The sequence below is a fragment of the Phalangium opilio genome, unplaced genomic scaffold (genome assembly GCF_054372755.1).
Source record: "Phalangium opilio isolate 3A_F unplaced genomic scaffold, DU_Popi_V2 ptg000009l_1, whole genome shotgun sequence".
NCBI lineage: Eukaryota > Metazoa > Arthropoda > Arachnida > Opiliones > Phalangiidae > Phalangium > Phalangium opilio.
In genome coordinates this window covers 1,942,985-1,966,666 of record NW_028324146.1, presented here as the reverse complement: position 1 = coordinate 1,966,666, position 23,682 = coordinate 1,942,985, and the positions used below count along the sequence as shown (strand labels likewise).

General features: G+C 37.4%; 1 protein-coding gene and 1 long non-coding RNA gene across 3 annotated transcripts in view; one reads left to right on the top strand and one right to left on the bottom strand.

Annotated features, from left to right (window-relative positions):
- LOC149713087 (uncharacterized) overlaps positions 1 to 22,573 on the bottom strand; it is a 42,535-nt gene extending 19,962 nt beyond the window's left edge. For both annotated transcript variants that reach the window (XM_089845438.1, XM_089845446.1), the window contains exons 1-11: positions 22,363 to 22,573; positions 19,383 to 19,601; positions 15,564 to 16,485; positions 13,902 to 13,994; positions 13,691 to 13,830; positions 12,150 to 12,343; positions 10,839 to 10,940; positions 7,518 to 7,655; positions 4,710 to 5,121; positions 2,965 to 3,216; positions 572 to 860 (exon numbers count right to left, since the gene is read on the bottom strand). In XM_089845438.1, the coding sequence (XP_089701564.1) occupies positions 572 to 860; positions 2,965 to 3,216; positions 4,710 to 5,121; positions 7,518 to 7,655; positions 10,839 to 10,940; positions 12,150 to 12,343; positions 13,691 to 13,830; positions 13,902 to 13,994; positions 15,564 to 16,485; positions 19,383 to 19,601; positions 22,363 to 22,425 (2,824 nt within the window). In that variant the 5' untranslated portion in view covers positions 22,426 to 22,573. The remainder of the gene's footprint in view (positions 1 to 571; positions 861 to 2,964; positions 3,217 to 4,709; positions 5,122 to 7,517; positions 7,656 to 10,838; positions 10,941 to 12,149; positions 12,344 to 13,690; positions 13,831 to 13,901; positions 13,995 to 15,563; positions 16,486 to 19,382; positions 19,602 to 22,362) is intronic.
- LOC149713086 (uncharacterized) lies at positions 21,196 to 22,640 on the top strand. The gene is made up of 3 exons (XR_016370691.1): positions 21,196 to 21,392; positions 21,509 to 21,553; positions 22,515 to 22,640. It is a non-coding gene; the product is annotated as an uncharacterized LOC149713086 (long non-coding RNA).
- Positions 22,641 to 23,682: the final 1,042 nt, after the last annotated feature.

The window sequence follows — 23,682 nt, the reverse complement described above, 5'->3', positions numbered from 1 at the left end:
TGCACTTGAAAAAGCGTCATATGAAATTATTCGAAATCCTCTTTTTATGAAAGGCTAAAACGTTTCCCGTACTGAGACGTCACAGATATATTTTTTAACGCGAGATGGTGCCACTCTCTCCGCTTTCAGAGACCCAGAGTTTAGACTGGCGAGAAGCTAGAGACGCGTATACCTCGCGCGTATAGGATTCCCGCGCTTTTTTTCCCCCCCTCACGTCATAGTGACGGGCGAACAAGCTCGACAAGACTAAATTATTGATATATTGAAACCGAGTTTTCGTGATTTTTCAATGGATTTTAAAAATAGAAACTTTGGTTCAATTATATTAAAAACTTGATATTTTGAAAGTAGAGACTCGAAAGTGTAACATAATACCACTTTCGTGGTAAAATATCACATGAAATTGGAAATTCGCATTCCCTTTAATGGCAAATACCACAATCGGTAAGGTGAAACTATTCTTAAAGGGAAAATGTAATAATTTTCGGCAAGTGTCATAGTTTACGTTATTACGCGAGCTATTGTATAATAGCGGACAAAATAACTTATTGAAAGAAAAAATACAACTCACAATAGTCAGCTACATTCCTTGCGAAGAGATTGGGGTCAGTCTTGATGGTCTTAATCCATTCCGTAGCCTTTAATAAGAGGGCCAATGGTGAAAGGGAGAGGTAAGCTCGATCGCCAACGTGTGCGGCACTGGGAGCTACCGTAGCCAAGGCCGAAGCCTTCTTGTAATTGGACAGCAACAAAAAGGCTTTGCATTTTATAATGATCCAAGTTGCGGTGCTGGCGTCTCTATCCGACAAAACGAATATTTTGGATAAAACGACTTTCAGCACTTTGATGCCCTCTTCCAGCTACGTAAAAAGAAACATATTCCCATAAGATTTATCGAGAATTAAGAGATGAACATCATAAGTGTGACTCTATTTCGTCTAGACGAAATGAACAGTACGGAGGAGCTACGGAATTAGTAGAGATGTGCGAATACCACTTTTTGCAGGGTTGCCACGTAATTTTCAGAACCAAATTCCCTGATTAATTTTCCAGGTTTTCCCTGACCTTTTTCTTACGATTTTCCCTGACCTTTTTAGGCCGAAAGCGTACATGTTTACAGCACGTTTTAAGTGCTTATAATTAAATAAACTCGATCTACATGAAGTTTTCCAATGTATTTGTTGCACCAAAATGATTAAGAAACATTTTAATTATAAATAACAGTCTAAGAGATTTTTTAAAGGCATTTACTTTACAAGAACAATTCTAGACAGCATTTTTAAGGATTGCTCTAGAGTTCATTCTGAGTTAAGAGATTAGGATGAGGAGAAACTTTCATTGTTCTTTCAATAAAGACTTATCCCCAGACATTTTACCCACTAAAATAAAATTCCCTGACTTTGCTGAAATTTTTAAAATTCCCTGACCTTTTCGGCCCATTTTTAAATTCCCTGACCTTTTCGGCCCATTTTTAAATTCCCTGACTTTTCCCTGACCTTTTCGGCCCATTTTTAAATTCCCTGACTTTTCCCTGACCTTTTCGGCCCATTTTTAAATTCCCTGACTTTTCCCTGACCTTTTCGGCCCATTTTTAAATTCCCTGACTTTTCCCTGACCTTTTCGGCCCATTTTTAAATTCCCTGACTTTTCCCTGACCTTTTCGGCCCATTTTTAAATTCCCTGACTTTTCCCCGACCTTTTCGGCCCATTTTTAAATTCCCTGACTTTTCCCTGACCTTTTCGGCCCATTTTTAAATTCCCTGACTTTTCCCTGACCTTTTCGGCCCATTTTTAAATTCCCTGACTTTTCCCTGACCTTTTCGGCCCATTTTTAAATTCCCTGACTTTTCCCTGACCTTTTCGGCCCATTTTTAAATTCCCTGACTTTTCCCTGACCTTTTCGGCCCATTTTTAAATTCCCTGACTTTTCCCTGACCTTTTCGGCCCATTTTTAAATTCCCTGACTTTTCCCCGACCTTTTCGGCCCATTTTTAAATTCCCTGACTTTTCCCTGACCTTTTCGGCCCATTTTTAAATTCCCTGACTTTTCCCTGACCTTTTCGGCCCATTTTTAAATTCCCTGACTTTTCCCTGACCTTTTCGGCCCATTTTTAAATTCCCTGACTTTTCCCTGACCTTTTCGGCCCATTTTTAAATTCCCTGACTTTTCCCTGACCTTTTCGGCCCATTTTTAAATTCCCTGACTTTTCCCTGACCTTTTCGGCCCATTTTTAAATTCCCTGACTTTTCCCCGACCTTTTCGGCCCATTTTTAAATTCCCTGACTTTTCCCCGACCTTTTCGGCCCATTTTTAAATTCCCTGACTTTTCCCTGACCTTTTCGGCCCATTTTTAAATTCCCTGACTTTTCCCTGACCTTTTCGGCCCATTTTTAAATTCCCTGACTTTTCCCTGACCTTTTCGGCCCATTTTTAAATTCCCTGACTTTTCCCTGACCTTTTCGGCCCATTTTTAAATTCCCTGACTTTTCCCTGACCTTTTCGGCCCATTTTTAAATTCCCTGACTTTTCCCTGACCTTTTCGGCCCATTTTTAAATTCCCTGACTTTTCCCTGACCTTTTCGGCCCATTTTTAAGTTCCCTGACTTTCCCTGATCTTTTCGGCCCATTTTTAAATTCCCTGACTTTTCCCTGACCTTTTCGGCCCATTTTTAAATTCCCTGACTTTTCCCTGACCTTTTCGGCCCATTTTTAAATTCCCTGACTTTTCCAGGATTCCAGATACTGTGGCAACCCTGTTACAGTACATTTAGTTCTATTTCGTCAATAGACAGCGCCTGACCAGGCGTCGCTTTACCCTGAATCTATGACGTTTAACCTACGTCACTTCATGACAAGCTCCCGCCTCCAGTTTGTAATTGTAACCAATGACAAACTTATGGAACATACATTATGAACTTATGAGACACACCCACGTGTTAATTTAGATTTGACGATTTGTTTACCTGCGAATTGGCGTAATGGGCTTCGGCTTTCAAAATCATTAAGAAATGTTCCACAAATTCGGTATCGTGTATTTTCGAAGCCTCTGCGATGCGAGATTCAACTTCGGGACAAATTGATAAGGCGGCAGACGCCATTCCATTGGCAATCATAATTTCCATCAGTTTCAATACCGCTTCAACCCAGTAAATCTTCCGATCCAGAATTTCGCTTAATCGAAGCAAGATACTCAGAGCTTCAACGGCTTCTCTTACCTTAATCGTAATTAAGGTAATTAAGTAACGTAAACCATTTTTTAATTGACATAGATTGCTAAAATAACATAGGGGCATTTCAAGAAAAACGGACCACTAAGCCACCCTTATACCACGTGACATTGCTAACATTTTCAAAGAGCTTATTGCTGCAATTGGTTTAAGGTTCCTAAATAAGAGCTAGGCTTAAAGCAAGGCTCGGGTCCCCTACAAGGTGACTTTCTTTACAGGGTTCATTCAACTTTTGGAAAACAAATTTCCCTGAGATTTCCAGGCTTTTCCCCATATACTTCCCCGAGTCTTCCAGGTTTTTCCCGTATATGGAGAAAATGTTAACGAAGGAGGGGGGGGGGCAAATAGGACTATAACATACTCAAAGGACATCCCCGTATGAACCTCCAAAATATAGTGTAATGTTAATCCTATGGAGGGTATGTTAATGAACATTTTGCCTAATTACTCGGTCCCTGTTTGACGAAATTCCAAGTTTTTATTACGGGTGGATGGCGGACAAATAGGGCTATAACATACTCTAAGGACATCCCCGTATCTCTAATATAACCAGAGTTATGAGACTCCAAAATATAGTGTAATGTTAATCCTATGGAGGGTATGTTTATGAACATTTCGCTTAATTACTTGGCCACTGTTTGACGCAAATTTCTCTGATATCCCTGAATTTTTCTAAAAATTCGAAATCTCCCTGAATTTTCCCTGAGGTTTTTGTCAACTATTTATTTCCCTGATTTTCCAGGTTTGTATGAACCCTGTTTAAGGTTCCTAAATAAGAGCTAGGCTTAAAGCAAAGCTCGGGACACGTGGACCCCCTACAAGGTGACTTTCCTTACAAACTTCAGTTTTTTTCTTGGCGAAAGCAGGAGGCATTTGTGGGCGGGATTTATAAGGGCACCTATAAACCCCGCCCACTATCCTTCGCGAAGATAAACCCGGAGTTCAGGAGGAAATAAAGTGAACTCCACTGGACCCACGTTTTGTTTTAACACGTCAACTTTTTAAAGTTGGTTATTGAAAGTTTAAGTTAAAGGCCGACTTCCATGGAAAAGAGTTCTAGCGAACTGAAAACCGAGCGTCGAGACTAACAATGAAGCGACCGTGCCGATTTTCGAATCCCCGCTGGGGTAAAAGTTGGAAGGGTTCTAGCTAAGTGAAAGCCGTGCAATGTGTTTCTAGCGAACTGAAGATACACAATAGAGAATTTCCTTCAGGGAAAAGCAAAAATTCGAGAGGAAATAAATTTAAAAGGATTTCTATTGCGTATTTCTTCAGTTCGCTAGAACCACATTTCACGGCTTTCACTTAGCGAGAACCCTTTCAACTTTTGCCCCCCCCCAGCGGGGATTCGAAAATCGGCACGGTCGCTTCATTGTTAGTCTCAATGCTAGAACCCTTTTCGCTGGAAGTCGGCCTTTAATGATTTCCGGGTAACGTTATCAATATGGTTGCTAGGACATTTTACTCAATTTAGGACTTACCATAGTTGCTCCAGCGAAGATATCAGCGGCGGTAAAAGCCATATCCATCAAGACGTTTTGGTGATGGGCATCTAAATCATAATGCCAAGTAACGTGTTCTTCTTGAAAAAGAACGCTTGACAGAATGGAGCAGAACTTAACAAGCGGCTTGAGAGTGTGAATTTCGGTAATTAGATTAAAGTGCTTGTAGGCTGATTCGATATCGCAGCGATCAGGCGGTTCCACGTCACCTTTTGGTTTAGCGTTATTTTTTTCGTGATTTTTCACCTCTTCCTCGTAAATTTCACTCTTAAGTTTATCAGATCGGAATTTCCATAAACTGTAATAGGCCATCGCTGTTCGAATTTTCATGTCATCGTTTTCCATCTTTTTAAGAACCCCAATTGATTCTTTGCAAATCTCTTCGTAGTCCCTGAAAACAGTTTTGAATTTGTAAAGAAATATGTCTTTTGATGGGTAAGAATAACCGGACCGGATTGAATATATCAAAAAAATCGATACAACCCCCCCCCCACAGGACGTAGCATACCGCATTACCAGAAGTATATAATACTTTTCTTAGAGAGAACTGTACCGCACAAAGCGAGGTAATAAGTGTAACGTCATTATTCCCAACATCATTTTACATTTGGAGCTATATTACTAAACTGAATCACACAGGGTTCATACAAAATTCCCCATCATTTTCCAGAAATTCCCCATCATTTTCCAGAAATTCCCCATCATTTTCCAGAAATTCCCCATCATTTTCCAGAAATTCCCCATCATTTTCCAGAAATTCCCCATCATTTTCCAGAAATTCCCCATCATTTTCCAGAAATTCCCCATCATTTTCCAGAAATTCCCCATCATTTTCCAGAAATTCCCTTCATTTTCCAGAAATTCCCTTCATTTTCCAGAAATTCCCTTCATTTTCCAGAAATTCCCATCATTTTCCAGAAATTCCCATAATTTTCCAGAAATTCCCATAATTTTCCAGAAATTCCCATAATTTTCCAGAAATTCCCATAATTTTCCAGAAATTCCCATAATTTTCCAGAAATTCCCATAATTTTCCAGAAATTCCCATAATTTTCCAGAAATTCCCATAATTTTCCAGAAATTCCCATAATTTTCCAGAAATTCCCATAATTTTCCAGAAATTCCCATAATTTTCCAGAAATTCCCATAATTTTCCAGAAATTCCCATAATTTTCCAGAAATTCCCATAATTTTCCAGAAATTCCCATAATTTTCCAGAAATTCCCATAATTTTCCAGAAATTCCCATAATTTTCCAGAAATTCCCAAAATTTTCCAGAAATTCCCATAATTTTCCAGAAATTCCCATAATTTTCCAGAAATTCCCATAATTTTCCAGAAATTCCCATAATTTTCCAGAAATTCCCATAATTTTCCAGAAATTCCCATAATTTTCCAGAAATTCCCATAATTTTCTAGAAATTCCCCGACTTTTCCAGGTTTTTCCCCAACTAAATTCCACAAATTTCCCAGACCATTTGCAATAACGTACATGGCGAACATATATGAGAACCAATCTAAATTCAATTGAATCATTTTTGCACGAGTTTTGTTATAGAAATAAGCCAATTATTTTGTTTAAACTTAACTCTAATCATAGATAACCTGAGCGAGGTCCGCGAATTTAGGGCTCTGGTGAAATCTCAGACAACACATTTTGTGGTCACCATTATACTCTTATCCAGACTTTTAATCTCCCTCCAATATATTTTTCCCTGACCTTTTTGGTCCATTTTCAATTTCCTTGACTTTGAGGTTTTCGAGGATTTCCAGGTCGTGTACGAACCCTGTCACATACGCGATAAAAAGTTCCCTCATTACTCTATTATGCCTAGAGTTTAACTATTAGGCATGGCACATGCGCTTGTGGATTTTTGTACTACGTCAAGACAATCAAGGTTTGTGGGTTGATTGCTGGGGATTTAGTGCCAAGCAGTTATAGAATTCACCTTACAGTGCTATGCCCATCTGAAGATTGATGATCGGGAAAGCAAATGAGAAGGATAAGCCTGTGATGAATGACGTTACATAACTAAAGTATTAACAAGAACGAATTCAGGATACCATATGAACGTGGAATGGTAACATTGTCCCCTGGTACCGTGAAGTCACACTTCTTTCGAAAACCGTTACCGCCTTCGTCCTAGGTAACGCCTTAAAATCCGTTTTTAGCGCCATCGGTGGGTTATAAATCAACTAAAGTGGCTGGTATCACATTCAGCTTCACTGGCCTTAAGCCTTGGCGTTATACGCCAAAGTGTGAGAAATCCGTTGTTACGGTTGTACTGACTTCGCCCCAGATAAATCAGGCTCTCTAGTAAAATCTAGATTCTTTGTAACTTCATTATGGTCCACTCGTTTTAAATATATCAGTTCTCTATTAACGATTTTAACAGTTTGGTTCCTGACACCGACACTACTAGACCTAGGGGACTCGATTTTCCATATTCCCAAAAATATAGGCCAGCCCCCCTCACTAAATATTATGAAAAGTATGACTTCATGGCGCCAACGTTCTTATGGTACCCTGAATTCGTTCTTGGTTTGATTAAGAGGATACATAGTGTTACCCTTCTTCTATTATCCCCTTCTGATCATACAAAACAGTGGTTTTCCAAGCTTTTGAGCGTATCTAAGGTCCACAAACATTTAACCCACATACCCAAACACGATTTTGGTAAATAAATATATAAGCTACGTAGCTAAAAAATGGAAAAGACTGAAAACCTATAGGGCATAGCCGAATAGAGCTTCACCGCGCTTTCTTCGCATAATATCGTAAACTCACCAAGTTTCAGGCTTTCCTCTGGAATTTGTCGAAACGCACAGAAACCATTGGGCCAGAGCTTTTTCTTTACAAGGAGCCTCGAGTAGAGAAATTATTTTAACCGCAGCGTAATTTGAAAAGCATGGGTAATAATCGCCCCTGAAAAGTAAAATCATTTAAAATAAGTATTACTGATAATGGTTACGATTTAGCCAAGCTTGGGACTTGATCAAAAACATCACGCAATTTCAGTCCTGACTGGCAGACTGATAATCAATAGGATTTTTTTTCTCTTCAGAATTATAGGATTTTATAGGAAAATATGGAACTAAAAATTCTCACATATATTATTTCGGAACTAAAAATTCTCACATATATTATTTCGAAACTAAAAATTCTCATTATTTCGGAACTAAAAATTCTCACATATATTATTTCGGAACTAATAATTCTCACATATATTATTTCGGAACTAAAAATTCTCACATATATTATTTCGGAACTAAAAATTCTCACATATATTATTTCGGAACTAAAAATTCTCACATATATTATTTCGGAACTAATAATTCTCACATATATTATTTCGGAACTAAAAATTCTCACATATATTATTTCGGAACTAATAATTTTCACATATATTATTTCGGAACTAAAAATTCTCACATATATTATTTCGGAACTAAAAATTCTCACATATATTATTTTGGCTTAAATTACGTAGAAAAGTATATATATTGATAAAAATATCAAATTGGATTTTACTTTGAAAAGAGTAACCTAAAAATAATACTGAGCAAGCGAAGAGAATTCTGCAATTTCGGTGTCTAATGAAATATGATCTTGTTAAAGAGCTAAATTATGATATATGTTATGATTAACTATACGAAAACTTCGAATAAGTCGAAATTACACGATATATTATCGGACCTTTCGCGAAATTACGCGGTATATTAACGGACCTTTCGCGAAATTACGCGATATATTATCGGACCTTTCGCGAAATTACGCGATATATTATCGGACCTTTCGCGAAATTACGCGATATATTATCGGACCTTTCGCGAAATTACGCGATATATTGTAACCTCCCGTAATAATCAAGGGACCTCCTGGGTTTCCACTCCAGGGGTGTACGGTTACATAGAGGATTAACACACCGAGTTACCTCTGACCTTTCCCCGTACTATATAAGCATCGTCTGCTTATGACATAAAGTCAGTTCTCCTTTACTACTAAGATGTAGTAGTCGCTCGAGTGAAGGGCTTTGCCCTAGGATTGGACTTCATCCTTATTAATAGTAATTATGTTTAGTTCTTTAATTGTATAATGCAAGTCGGCATTTATTTATGATTTAGTTAGTTAATAAAGTATGATTGAATCTAAGGAACAGTAGTAGTTTATTCTTAGTTATAGCCAAGGCTTTTATGGCCACGTGCGAATGGAGCGAGTTTAGTAATCTCGCAAGCGTGGTTACATAAATGGCGAGCTCGCCAGGACCGATCGACGGGTCCTAGTTATTGTAACTTGCTTTGGCTATGCTAAGCCTTAGAGTGATCGGAGTTTGTAGTAATTAGTTGTTAGAGTAAAGTTAGGGTAGTAACGTTGCGGTTCCGCACTGCGGATTGGACTAGCCGTGACATGCACTATTGAGTCTGAGGGTCGCTCTAAACCTTCCTTTACAACAATTCACTACGATCACAATGTTCAACTCATACTGAACTTCTTCAGAAGCAAGTTTAATTACTTGGCTTATCTCAACGGGACATTCCCTTAAGAGAAGAAACTACAGTCAGCAGTCAACGCCTACAGAGGACGATCCTGAGTCAAGTTCTTCAACGAACGGTGGGACGGCCGACCACCCTACTGCGGAGACTTCCTCAACAATATCGTCTGATACGGCTGCTTCAGATCTGACTGGACGTATTCTAACATGCGAGGATGAGAAAGCTAGGACGAGCCAACCGATGCTACAGTTCCTGCTTTCGTCAATTTATTTATAACTTTAAATGATTAACCTAGTATGCTAGTTAACTGGAATCTTTTAACTATCTGTTACATTATTTAAAGTTAATTACTATGTTATTATGTTTAATTTTGAAAGATTTATGTATTTAAATTTTCTACCGATGAAGTCCAAATCTTGTCGTCTGGGGGGATGTAACCTCCCGTAATAATCAAGGGACCTCCTGGGTTTCCACTCCAGGGGTGTACGGTTACATAGAGGATTAACACACCGAGTTACCTCTGACCTTTCCCCGTACTATATAAGCATCGTCTGCTTATGACATAAAGTCAGTTCTCCTTTACTACTAAGATGTAGTAGTCGCTCGAGTGAAGGGCTTTGCCCTAGGATTGGACTTCATCCTTATTAATAGTAATTATGTTTAGTTCTTTAATTGTATAATGCAAGTCGGCATTTATTTATGATTTAGTTAGTTAATAAAGTATGATTGAATCTAAGGAACAGTAGTAGTTTATTCTTAGTTATAGCCAAGGCTTTTATGGCCACGTGCGAATGGAGCGAGTTTAGTAATCTCGCAAGCGTGGTTACAATATTATCGGACCTTTCGCGAAATTACGCGATATATTATCGGACCTTTCGCGAAATTACGCGATATATTATCGGACCTTTCGCGAAATTACGCGATATATTATCGGACCTTTCGCGAAATTACGCGATATATTATCGGACCTTTCGCGAAATTACGCGATATATTATCGGACCTTTCGCGAAATTACGCGATACATTATCGGACCTTTCGCGAAATCACGCGATACATTATCGGACCTTTCGCGAAATTACGCGATACATTATCGGACCTTTCGCGAAATTACGCGATACATTATCGGACCTTTCGCGAAATTACGCGATACATTATCGGACCTTTCGCGAAATTACGCGATACATTATCGGACCTTTCGCGAAATTACACGATACATTATCGGACCTTTCGCGAAATTACACGATACATTATCAGACCTTTCGCGAAATTAAACGATATATTATCGGACCTTTCGCGAAATTACACGATATATTATCGGACCTTTCGCGAAATTATAGGATTTATAGGAATTATAGGAATGCTGGGCTCCCTGCTCAAATTTACTTAGGAAGCTGAAAATAGTTTTACAGGGACGTAAATGTGCATATGAAGAATTTTTTGCCATGAGGTGGCATATTGAAAAATCACAGCCAGAAATGTAAACCCTTTCTGGCAGAATAATATTTCTCTGATAAGAGGGAGGGAGGAAGATAAAAATATTTGCATGACGTAGCTTAAGAACGGCCCCTTCCTGTTTGTTTGCTGCATTTAAAGCTTGAACTTCCGTTCAACTTACAATTTTGTGGGGTAGAAGAACATCTCGTGATACAAAAGTTGAACCATTGTATTCTTCGTTACTTTTAAATCCTGGCACAATTCCAAATGATCTCCGATATTTCTGAAAAGATATTTTTTTTTATCAATTTCTGGCGCGTAAGTCACAATCTTAAATCATTTTCATTTCATCAAATTTCCTAGACAAATTTTTCCAAGTTTTCCCTGACCTTAACAAGAGGCGAAAAGTTGTCAATTTTTAGAGTTTACTTTTTTTGAATATTATACTTATTAGGGCTGTGCGAATACCCTAATTTTTAAAGACAGGGTTTATACAACTTTTGGAAAACAAATTTCAATGAGATTTCCAGGTTTTTCTCCATATACTTCCCTGAATTTTCCGGGGTTTTCCCGTATATGGAGTATCTTATGGAGCAAATGTTAACGAAGGAGGGGGGGGGGCAAATAGGACTATTACATACTAAAAGGACATCCCCGTATCTCTAGTAGAAGCAGAGTTATGAACCTCCAAAGTATGGTGTAATGTTAGTCCTATGGAGGGTATGTTCACGAAAAATTTGCTTAATAACTCGGCCCCTGTTTGACGCAAATTTCGCTGATTTCCCTGAATTTAACTAAAAATTCGAAATTTCCCTGAATTTTCCGATGTTTTTGTCAACTATTTATTTCCCTGATTTTTCCAGGTTTTCCCCGTTTGTATGAACCCTGTTTGACGCTCGCCCACATTATTCTGTTTTGCATTCCTTCTTCTAAAATTACACCTATCCGTAGCGCAACATTGCAATTTTTGTTAAAACTAATTTCCCTTTTAACCTACCCTATTTCTAAATTCCCTGACATTGTCATTTTTGGCCTATTTTAAAATATCCCGAGTTAACTGAACCAAGAAGCGATATCTAGTTTACTAGGTAGAAGGTATAAATTCGTCTGCACATTTCCAGCTTTATCTCCAGTCCAAACGTAGGTCCGGAGTTAATCCCCGCCTTAAATTACAACCCAGCATCTCATTGGTTCTTGAAAACTCACGTCAGAGCGATGACGCGAGTGACGAAAATTACAGTCATATTTTCCGACTGAGGAGAGGCGAAATAGCCCGGCCTCCTATTACATTACATTCCCCCTTGTATTCTGAAAGGGGGACTGGGACTATGACGCGCGAATACTTAAGACATCTTATACCTTCTCCCTAATAAACCAGATATCACTTCTTGACTGAACCCAGACCTTTATTGAATAATCTTATTAAACTCCCTGACTTTTCAGGCCTTTTCTGGACCCGTGAACTATAATTAAGAATAAAAGGTGAACATACCTGTAAAGGAGGTGTTCATTTTGAGCGATAACCTTATCCTGAACAATGGACTTCTTGATTCTAAGCCACGCGTCAAATACTTCCTTGGGAAATTGCAAACCAAAAATGGAGGCGCATCTAGCGCATGCGTCCATGGCGTCGCTGTAACGCTTCTCACTCAAGTAGCAAGATTGCAGAAGAAACACCGCGTTGAACTACATAAACGATATACTTTGTCAAAAATGAATTATGGGTGACAAGAAAATCGTATTTTATGGGATATTAAATGAAATTATAGGTGATAAAAGTTATAGGATTTTATGGGACATATTAAATGGAGTTATTGGTGAAACCAGGACACCAGGACACCTACTATATAAATTTAGGATTTCTTTTAAATTATAAATCCATAAGTTCAAAAATATAGGATTTTTGAAATTTTAGGTGAATAAGTTCAAAAATATAGGATTTTTGATATGAATAAGTTAAAAAATATAGGATTTTTTGATATTATAGATGAATAAGTTCAAAAATATATGATTCTTTTGAAATTATAGATCGATAAGTTCAAAAATATAGGATTTTTTGAAATTTTAGATCGATAAGTTCAAAAATATAGGATTTTTTTTGAAATTACAAATCAATAAGTTCAAAAATATAGGATTTTTTGATATTATAGATGAATAAGTTCAAAAATATAGGATTCTTTTGAAATTATAGATCGATAAGTTCAAAAATATAGGATTTTTTGAAATTTTAGATCGATAAGTTCAAAAATATAGGATTTTTTTTTAAAATTACAAATCAATAAGTTCAAAAATATAGGATTTTTTGAAATTATAAATCAATAAGTTCAAAAACATAGGATTTTTTGAAATTATAGATCAATAAGTTCAAAAATATAGGATTTTTTGAAATTATAGATCAATAAGTTCAAAAATATAGGATTTTTTGAAATTATAGATCAATAAGTTAAAAATATAGGATTTTTGAAATTATAGATGAATAAGTTCAAAAATATAGGATTTTTTGAAATTATAGATGAATAAGTTCAAAAATATAGGATTTTTTTGAAATTATAGATGAATAAGTTCAAAAATATAGGATTTTTTTGAAATTATAGATGAATAAGTTCAAAAATATAGGATTTTTTGAAATTATAGATGAATAAGTTCAAAAATATAGGATTTTTTTGAAATTATAGATGAATAAGTTCAAAAATATAGGATTTTTTGAAATTATAGATGAATAAGTTCAAAAATATAGGATTTTTTTGAAATTATAGATGAATAAGTTCAAAAATATAGGATTTTTTTGAAATTATAGATGAATAAGTTCAAAAATATAGGATTTTTTGAAATTATAGATGAATAAGTTCAAAAATATAGGATTTTTTGAAATTATAGATGAATAAGTTCAAAAATATAGGATTGTTTTGAAATTATAGATCAATAAGTTCAAAAGTATAGGATTTTAAAGGAATAAAACAGGGCCCTAAGAATTGCATAGGAATTACAGAAATCTTGCAATAGTGACGTAAGCGAGAGAAAATTGAAACAAACCTTGTCGATTAGCAACGATTTTGCGGAATGAATGTCAGCAAATTGATAAATTGCATTGCAGAAAGCTTTGCAATACTCAACGGTATGCGGGTTTCTCCGTTGGTTGTAAAGTTTGCAGATGACATTGTAAAAATACGTTGCTGCAAAATAAAAAGGGATTTTCGCAAGGTTCGATCACCTAGGGCGTAAAGCAACATTTGACAGGGCTAACCATTAGAGATCAATTTCTGGTCATGTTTCACGAGAGCATTAAATCCATAGTTCAGAACTTCCAAAATTTCTTCGAAATCTTTAGATGGTATTTCTAAACATAAATATAACAATAACATATATTATCAGAAGGGGATAATAGAAGAAGGATGACACTCTGTATCCTCATGGAACGATCAAATTCACGCATGCCCAGTAAAGCTAAATTTGATATAAACCTCGCACCTACATAACACCATGGATTCGTGTAATTTTAGAAGCAGGAATAGATAACAGGGCATATTGGGCGCGCGTCAAAGTTCCGGACACCCTTCCCCTGGACGAGGAAGAAGCGGGGTCAGCAACGTCATAAAAACGTAGTTTAAGTGAGCCAATAATATAACTTAAAATTCTCGTTACGTGTTGAGGGGGGCTCTATACTGGGCTATAGTTGGAGGAGGAGCTGTGTCTCGTGACATAATTTACGCTGCCGTATTGGTGGGTTTAATTAAAGCAGGAATAAAGCCTAGACCACCCAATATGGCTACCAAAACACCGGTAAGACTTGGGAGGGTTGAGTCAATAATATAACAAAATTTTCGTTACGTGTTGAGGGGAGGGGCTCTATACTGGGCTATAGAGAGATTTCAATTGGAGGAGGAGCCGAGTCTCGTGACATAATTTCCGCTGCCATATTGGTAAGTTTAAAGCAGGAATAAAGCCGAGACCACCCAATATGGCTACCAAAACAGCGGTAAGACTTAAGAGGTTTGAGCCAATAATATAACTTAAAATTCTCGTTACGTGTTGAGGGGAGGGGCTCTATACTGGGCTATAGAGAGCTTTAAGTTTGAGAAGGAGCTGAGTCTCGTGACATAATTTACGCTCCCATATTGGTGGGTTTAAACCAGGAATGAAGCTGAGACCACCTACCCAATATAGCTACCAGAACAGTGCCGGTAAGACTTGGGAGGGTTGAGCCAATAATATAACTTAAAATTTTCGTTACGTGTTGAGGGGAGGGGCTCTATACTGGGCTATAGTTGGAGGAGGAGCTGTGTCTCGTGACATAATTTACGCTGCCATATTGGTGGGTTTAAAGCAGGAATAAAGCTGAGACCACCAACCCAATATGGCTACCAAAACAGCGGTAAGACTTGGGAGGGTTGAGCCAATAATATAACTTAAAATTCTCGTTACGTGTTGAGGGGAGGGGCTCTATACTGGGCTATAGTTGGAGGAGCTGAGTCTCGTGACATAATTTACGCTGCCATATTGGTGGGTTTAAAGCAGGAATAAAGCTGAGACCACTCAATAAGGCTACCAAAACAGCGCCGGTAAGACTTGGTAGGGTTGATCCAATAATATAACTTAAAATTTTCGTTACGTGTAGATGGGAGGGGCTCTATACTAGGCTATAGTTGGAGGAGCTGAGTCTCGTGACATAATTTACGCTGCCATATTGGTGGGTTTAATTAAAGCAGGAATAAAGCCGAGACCACCCAATATGGCTACCAAAACACCGGTAAGACTTGGGAGGGTGTGACGTACTACTACCCCATTTAAAAGCTCTCTATTAGTCGGACTGAAGTAAAGACTAACCATTCTCTATTCCCGCTTCTAAAATCACATAGTACATGCATCCTTTCAAAACAATTCTTAATGCATTCTTAAAGATAAATACCAGGATTTTCAAAGGCCGTTGAAATCAAAACGCAATATTTGCCAAACAACGTTGACATCTCATCACGAAAATCATTTTCTTTCGGATCTCGTTGAGGCATCAAATCTAACGCTAAGAACGCAAACCGCACCATATGATTCAAATGCCTTAGCTTCCCATTCGACATCAGATCTTCAGAGTAAAAGACTCCATTGGCAACGCAATGCAGCAATGACCGAATAAGACTGGGGTCTAATTGTAACGTCTCTCCTGATACTTTCCCAAATATTTCGACGTAATACCATTCTTCCAAAAATCCGAATGAAAAGTTGCCGACTCGAAGACCGTAACTCGCCAACAAAAGTTCCATTAAAAAGTTCCATATTTCTCGAGTGTTTTTGGAAATACCGCAACTAGAACAATCATTGCTAAACGTCAGATTATCAAAGGTGATCAATTTCTTTAGGTCCCAATTAAAAACGGTCTTAAGATCGATCAGTCTGTCGAAATTTGTGAACGATTCGATTAAGGTGATCAACAACCAGGCTAATTTCTCTGTTCGTCCGCATTTGGAGTTGCAGTTACATAAATGAGTTTCTTTCACGGCATCAATCATTTCTTTAACGAAAGGCGCATTTTGATCGCGTTGAAATGTATCATTAACTAGTTTTAAAAGTTTCTTGGTTCTGGCAAGGGCTAACGGGTCTATTTTATCGCTACACAATAAGGTCATTTTAAACGTCATCAAGCACAATGCGGAAAAAGTTTTCTTTGGATGACTGTTACGTTGAGCGGCATTCCATAATGCGACAGAAAGATTTTGGGCAATTACGTAAAATTGCGTTTCTACGTCCGCTTTAGGTTTTTCCGCGAATTTCCACCATTTTGAAAAGACTATCATTTTGTAGAAATCTTCCGCAACGGTTACGACTTTGATATAGTCCTAAATAAAAGACATGACGAGGCTTAATTAGAGTGGTGTTGCGCGGTTTAAAGCCTTGTGAAACCGTATCGTTATAGTTTTAAGTTCGTAAATCATCCGAAAGAGGGCGCCCATTACCCAAGTCCAAAAGCATAGTTTAAGAAACGTTATCAGATGGCGTTCTGTTCGTATTATGATACGTGACGTTACGTTAACGATACGGTTTAACAAGGCTTAGTGGACTACTTGCTTAAGCCTTGCGAAACCGTATTGTTACCGTTTTAAGTTCTTAAATCACTCGAAAGAGGGCGCCCATTGCCTAAGTCCAAAAGTATCGTTTAAGAAACGTTATCAGATGGCGTTCTGTTCGTATTATGATACGTGACGTTACGTTAACGATACGGTTTCACAAGGCTTAGTGGACTACTTGCTTAAGCCTTGCGAAACCGTATAGTTACCGTTTTAAGTTCGTAAATCATCCGAAAGAGGGCGCCCATTACCTAAGTCCGAAAGTATCGTTTAAGAAACGTTATCAGATGGCGTTCTGTTCGTATTTGGATACGTGACGTTACGTTAACGATATGGTTTCACAAGGCTTAGTGGACTACTTGCTTAAGAGTAATAATAACTTGATTGACATTAAAATTCATATGCAAATTAAGTAACTGCGTAAGTTTATAAGATGTTCCGTAAATATGACACTACCTATACTTCGTAATGCTAGAGAGTTACAGCTCGAGCTAGTTCGAGAATTGAAGTACTACACTCGGTTAATTTTGCAGTCCATCTTCCCCTATTTAGTCTCTACTAAGCCTTTGACAGCGCCTCACCAGGCGTAGCTTTACGAGAATCTATGACGTTTTACCTCAGTGTCTTACGAGTACTCGTTAAGTTCAAGTATCGAGCCGAGTACTCGATACTCGATAACAACATATTGAGATACTCAAGATCTAAGCCTTTGACAGCGCCTCACCAGGCGTAGCTTTACGAGAATCTATGACGTTTTACCTCAGTGTCTTACGAGTACTCGTTAAGTTCAGTATCGAGCCGAGTACTCGATAACAACATATTGAGATACTCGAGAAAGATTAGAGTAGCTTAGCAGTTCTTAAATACTGGACAAATACTCGAATCCAAGGCTTATAACTTTAGCAGACGATGAGCTCATAAGCATTTATTTTGAAATTAAGCTGTTTAATGTTTAATAATCTTTTGAACTAGGCCTAAATCTAAATAATTTATTTGTTTTATAACTCGGACAAATACTCGAATCCAAGGCTTATCTTATATCTTTAGCAGACGATGAGCTCCTGAGCATTTATTTTGAAAATAAGCTGTTTAATGTTGAACAATCTTTTGAACTAGGCCTAAATCTAAATAATTGATTTGTTTTAATGCTCGGACAAATACTCGAATCCAAGGCTTATATCTTTAGCAGACGATGAGCTCATGAGCATTTATTTTGAAATTAAGCTGTTTAATGCTTAACAATCTTTTGAACTAGGCCTAAATCTAAATAATTGATTTGTTATAATACTCGGACTCTGACTCGAAACGGATAAAATGGGGACTCGCGCACCACTGTTTCATCTACGTCACTTCATGTCAAGCTCCAGTTTAGTAACCAGTGACAAACAAAGATGAAACGTATCTTATGAACTTACGCTAACAAAGATGATATATTCTATAAATGGTATGAAATGAAAACAGTTTCAGAATCAAGGCAGCCAATATTATTTTGTAGGTATCGCGGGGTTTTGAAATGTTAGTAGTTTTTAGGTGGCACCATCTGTTGACAGACTTCTCAACTTTTATTTCTCAAAATAGCATGATTGAAGGGGTTGTCACCGAGAGGAATGAAGTTGACTAAAACAGACACTCTTAATTCCCTGTCGCTACTTAACCACTTGGGCAATGAAGGCTTCAAACGATGGATTAATTAATTCGTAAAAGCTTATTTTGAACGCTAGATGGCGCAGAAACGGTCTTTAAAAGAGTGTCAAAAATTATTTTTTCACTTTACATTTTGCTAAATCATATATAGTATGGATGGTAATAGAAATTAGTATAGATTTTGTATACTAGCAGGAATGTATGGGGGGGGGCTGGAATGGCTAAGGGGGGTCTCGTTGTGCCCTTGATGGTGGAAACATAAGGCGAATCCTTTTTCGATTTGAGAAGTGTAGCTCATCCCTCAACATCTGTTTAGCTGTCTACCGAAGGCGAAAAATGTCATGACTCGTTAAAAAAGGCATGGCAGAAGTGACCTTTTAGATTTTTTAAAGTTAAATGCGCTGATTCGCCGCCGTTCGCGTTCATATTCGATTCTCTCAGCCTAGGCAGAGGACCTAGGGTAGAGGGTGCAGAATTATAGCAAACTAGTTTTTTTGCCAGCCAATGAATGAATGAAAATAATTTAAGTGGTAAATACGATTATTACGTCAGGCTATGACGTCACTAGCGTAAATTAAGCCACGCCAGTTGTTTCCAAGATCATTTCACGCCGATTAGGATTTAACCTTAGCCATTCCAACCCCTCCATACATTCCTGCTACTAGTTATTAACTAACGCCATCTAGACTCACTTTTGAGAACTGAAGATAGCGGCTAGAACACTAAAAATTCTACCCCAATATTTTTTTTCCCCATATCAGGAGTTCGAAGGGGGGTTATTATGAACTCCTGCCCATATATATTTCCCTGAGTCTCCCAGGTTTTTTTTCGTGTATTTCCTTGAGATTCCCAGTTTTTTCCCATACATGGAGCAATAAAAACTAAGAGTAGTTTTTATATAGTTGAAGCATTAACCCCTTCAAAGCAAACTTACTCAAAATTCCCACGAATCGAGTACTCGAACTTAACGAGTACTCGCAAACGACTGATGTAATATTTTTATTACTTAATTTCAACATATTTACCTCTGAGAGTAGTTTGTTGATGATATGATACAAATATGGCATGACGCTACGAAAATCAGCGTAACTAATTCCGAGTCTTTGAAGGTTTTTGCAAGATAACGAAACGATATCACAGAGAAATGAAAGTTCATGTTGACTGTTGCGAAGTTTAGTAACTCTAGCGTAACAGGCTTTCAAAATGGGAATGCAAACATCTTTATCAATCTTGTTTCGTTGACCCTAAAAATGTATAAACACATGATATTTTAAAACAATTTTTCAATTAAATAATACAATAATGAATGTCTAAAAAACCTGGGTTTCATTATTAAATAAAAAAACCCAGCCTACCGGGTTTTATTAATTTATTCCATGACTTAATTTTTATCATTAGCAGTTGCGTACTGCATGGTAGAAATTGTTATTCAAATGTAACTGCTTACAAGGTTCATAAAACTTTTGGGACAAATTTCCCTGAGATTTACAGGTTTTTCCCCCATATACTTCCCTGAATTTTCCAGGTTTTTCCCGTATATGGAGTATCCTATGGGGCAAATGTTAACGAAGGATTGGGGGGGGGGCAAATATGACTATTACATACTCAAAGGACGTCCCCGTATCTCTAAAATAACCAGAGTTATGAGTCTCGAAAGTTCAGTGTAATGTTAATCCTATGGAGGGTATGTTTTGTTGAACATTTTGCTTAATTACTCGGCCCCTGTTTGTCGTAGTCCTAAGTTTTTAGTATGGTTGGATGGCGGACAAACAGGGCTATGACATACTCAAAGGACATCTCTAGTAGAACCAGAGTTATGAGCCTCCAAACTGTAATGTTAATCCTATGGAGGGGATGTTTATGAACATTTTGCTTAATTACTCGGCCCCTGTTTGACGCAAATTTCCCTGAATTTTACTAAAAATCCGAAATTTCCCTGAGGTTTTTGTCAACTATTTATTTCCCTGATTTTTCCAGGTTTTCCCTGTTTTCCAGGTTTGTATGAACCCTGTGCATAATAATAAAAAAAACTCTAAAAATGTTTCATAATAAATATTAATAAATAAGTTTTGAAGTTGAAACAATAAATACCTTAAATGAAATTATTCTAGCATTCAAATTCAACAAATTTTAAAATCTTAGCGATAGGTTTTATTAAGTGGGGTTTTTTTTACGGTCCAATACAACCCGTGGGTTTTTTTATTCTTAATTAGAACCCTGAAATAATACGCATCATCTTTCAAAAAGCAACATCTCAATGCCAATATTTAGGATTTAAAAAATCTTCAATTAGGCCTAAAACATTTACTTCCAACGGAATTACTCAAGAGCATGCCGATGAAATAAGGAAAAAAAATGAGGAGCGGTCGTACTGGCATTAATTTTCAAATTTAACCCTTCATTTGCATATTCTCTCACTTGTAATATGGTAATGAGAGGTAAACTATTTTTGAGTCTAGTTTATTTTTACTCAAACAACTCAATCAAAATACAATAAAACAAAACATGTAATTTTCTAAGCTGTCCTTAAAAACAGTAACTTCATTTTCAATTCCATATATTACCTTCCGAGACCTTCGTAAAAATCATTTACACAAATTTGGCCAAACAATTAGTAACCCATTTTTCAAGTTGCTTAATCTCTATTGAGCATGTGCCATAATGAACGCAAAACGACCCCTCAATCATCAAACTAAGGGAACTCCTTGAGCTTGTACGTATTTAGTAATAGTAGAATTCAGGATTGCCACAATTTGATATAATTTTCTGACTCAAATTCATAGTTGACTTTTAAGGGTTTTCCCTAACTATTTCCTGTGATTTTCCCTAATTTTTAGGTTTCCCTAAACCAAGATTGAGGTTGTCCATGTTCAGATTATTTTGTAAAGAATAATATTTATAATAGACAAATAAACTCTTCACGAGATATTTTAAATCGATGTCCTAGTGTAACACCAGCAAAGTTAAGGGATATGCAAAGACACGCCAGGCTTTAAGAAGAGGGTTTATACAGTTAAATTAAGGTTTGGATGCAAGTGAGTGAAGTATTTGTTGTTTCCTCGCAGTACATTAAAAGTACTACACGGGATTTGCCAGAAATATATCAGGGTTCGTACAAAATTTTAACATTGAAAATCCCTGACTTTTCCAGGTTATCCCTGACGAAAATTTTGGAAATATCCCTGACCATTTTAAGGTATTTAGCAGAGTCCATTTTTCACACCTGGCTCATATTTAGCATTGCTCGAAGCAATCATGGTTTGATATACCAAACGAAATCCCTGACATATCCCTGACGTTTTAAATCCCTGACTTATCCCTAACTTTTCCCCTATTTTTCATATCCCTGACTTATCCAGGTTCCGTTAGAACCCTGTATATCTGTGTATACTGCCTTTAACCTGTCAGTATCAACTCTACGTAGCGCTGCCACTCTATAGAGTTGATAGAGTAAGTCTCCGAAAAGGGGGGGCGATATCCTCATAAGTCCCTATAGTTAATGAAGGCCAACCAAAACGCATACTTATAAGCATTGGAAACGGGTATCAAGTCATATCTACAAGGGCCTACCAGCCCTGTAGAATTTTAAATGTTCCTGAATCCTGATAGTACATTTGTAAATAGGGAGCTAACAGTTCTGAGCCTGAAACGTCACACCCTTCTATCTCTTACTGCAGTTTCATCCCCCCTAACGGTTGGAAACAGTATTCTACGCGCAAAAATGCCAACCAGAGAGGGGCTGCGTGACGTCAGACTATCTCTTCCCCCTAGCCAGTTGTTAGCTCCCTATAGTGCAATTTCAGCCCATGATAAATAGGCGACTATTTCATTTAAGGATTGGATGTGCCCATGAACCGGGCTTACAGCCTTTAATTATACTAATTTTACTTAAATTTTCCAACAAAATTGATTGCTAATAACTAACCAGGTAATATAAACTCAACTGTGCCATACTTTACTGCCATACTAATATGCCAAGGCCTAATATTGTTTTACTATACTTACAAATAATGCCGCTTCCACATCTTCAAAAAGGCCTTCTTTGATTAATTTTGGAATGTTATCCATTATTTACAACGTGGTTCGGGGAGCGCTGTATTTATAATGACCATCTACATCAAATTCATCAAATGAAATGGCGTTTTCATTTCTTCTAGATCAAGATTCTGGCGGTTTATTTTTAAAAATATCAAAACGAAAACGCGTGCGAGTTGCGACAGTCTGCTGTACCAAAGCCGACTCGATCACGCTCAGTGATGCCAGATTGAAAACCTTCAACCCGCCAAAATCAAATTGGAAACAAGCCCAAAAAACCGCCAATCTATATTTCGAAAAGAAGCCCAAAAACTGACTAAGATTTAAACAATCCAGCCCCAAAAACAAGCCAAAAATTTATGGTGAAAATTTGGAATTGTTTTTCTTTTAGAAATTTCAATGCATATTACATACTGACACCATTTTTAAAACCCAAAATAAAATGAAACCACATTATTTAACCATAAATTGACGAATTATAAGCTACACAAATGGTTTGACAGTACCATTTGTCAGTTTTTTGGGCATTTTAATGATCTTCGCCTGTTGGCGGTATTTTAAGTACAGAAATTAAAAGAAAAACCCCGACAAGCTCAATTTCCAGCCAACAGCCAACCCGTTTATTTCCAGCCAATATTTTTTAGAAGAAGCCCAATTGGCGGATTTCCAGCCCAATATGGCATCCCTGAATTCACGCTTTTGCCTGCAAGCCCAGGGCCAGAAATAAGCACAGGACACCGGATAAAAAACTATGGGGGTCACTGCCACTGGACATTTTGAGCAATAAATTTTCTGAAATTTTGATAGCTTGGCTATGAAGATTGAACACTATTTTTGCACACGGGACAAAAAACGGTGTTCGTCCCATAGACGGCCATGTTAAAAGCTGACTCCTTGATTTTTCGAGCGAAAAAGCCGAGAATTCCTGATACGCGCTTTAACATAGGAAAACAATTGTTTGGACGGGCTTCTATAGCGCGTGCAGTAAACGCATAATGAGGGGGCTGTGGCTGTACCTGAGAACTTTTTCCACAACGTTCAATCCACTACTCCACTAGTGCTTGAGCCGCCTTGAGCTTGAATGACTGCTAGTGAGCAGTAGCAGTTACAGGGACTGGTCAGTCTAGGAAATAACACAGATCTAAAACCAGTATATTAATTCCTCGGACCAGTTTTTTATTAGATATGTCTTATTGATTAAGAATTTTTATGAAAATTGAGGGGGACGACCGTGAAAATTCAAGCTATTTTAAATTTCTGCTCCATGTATATACATTCCTAGCCTTGACT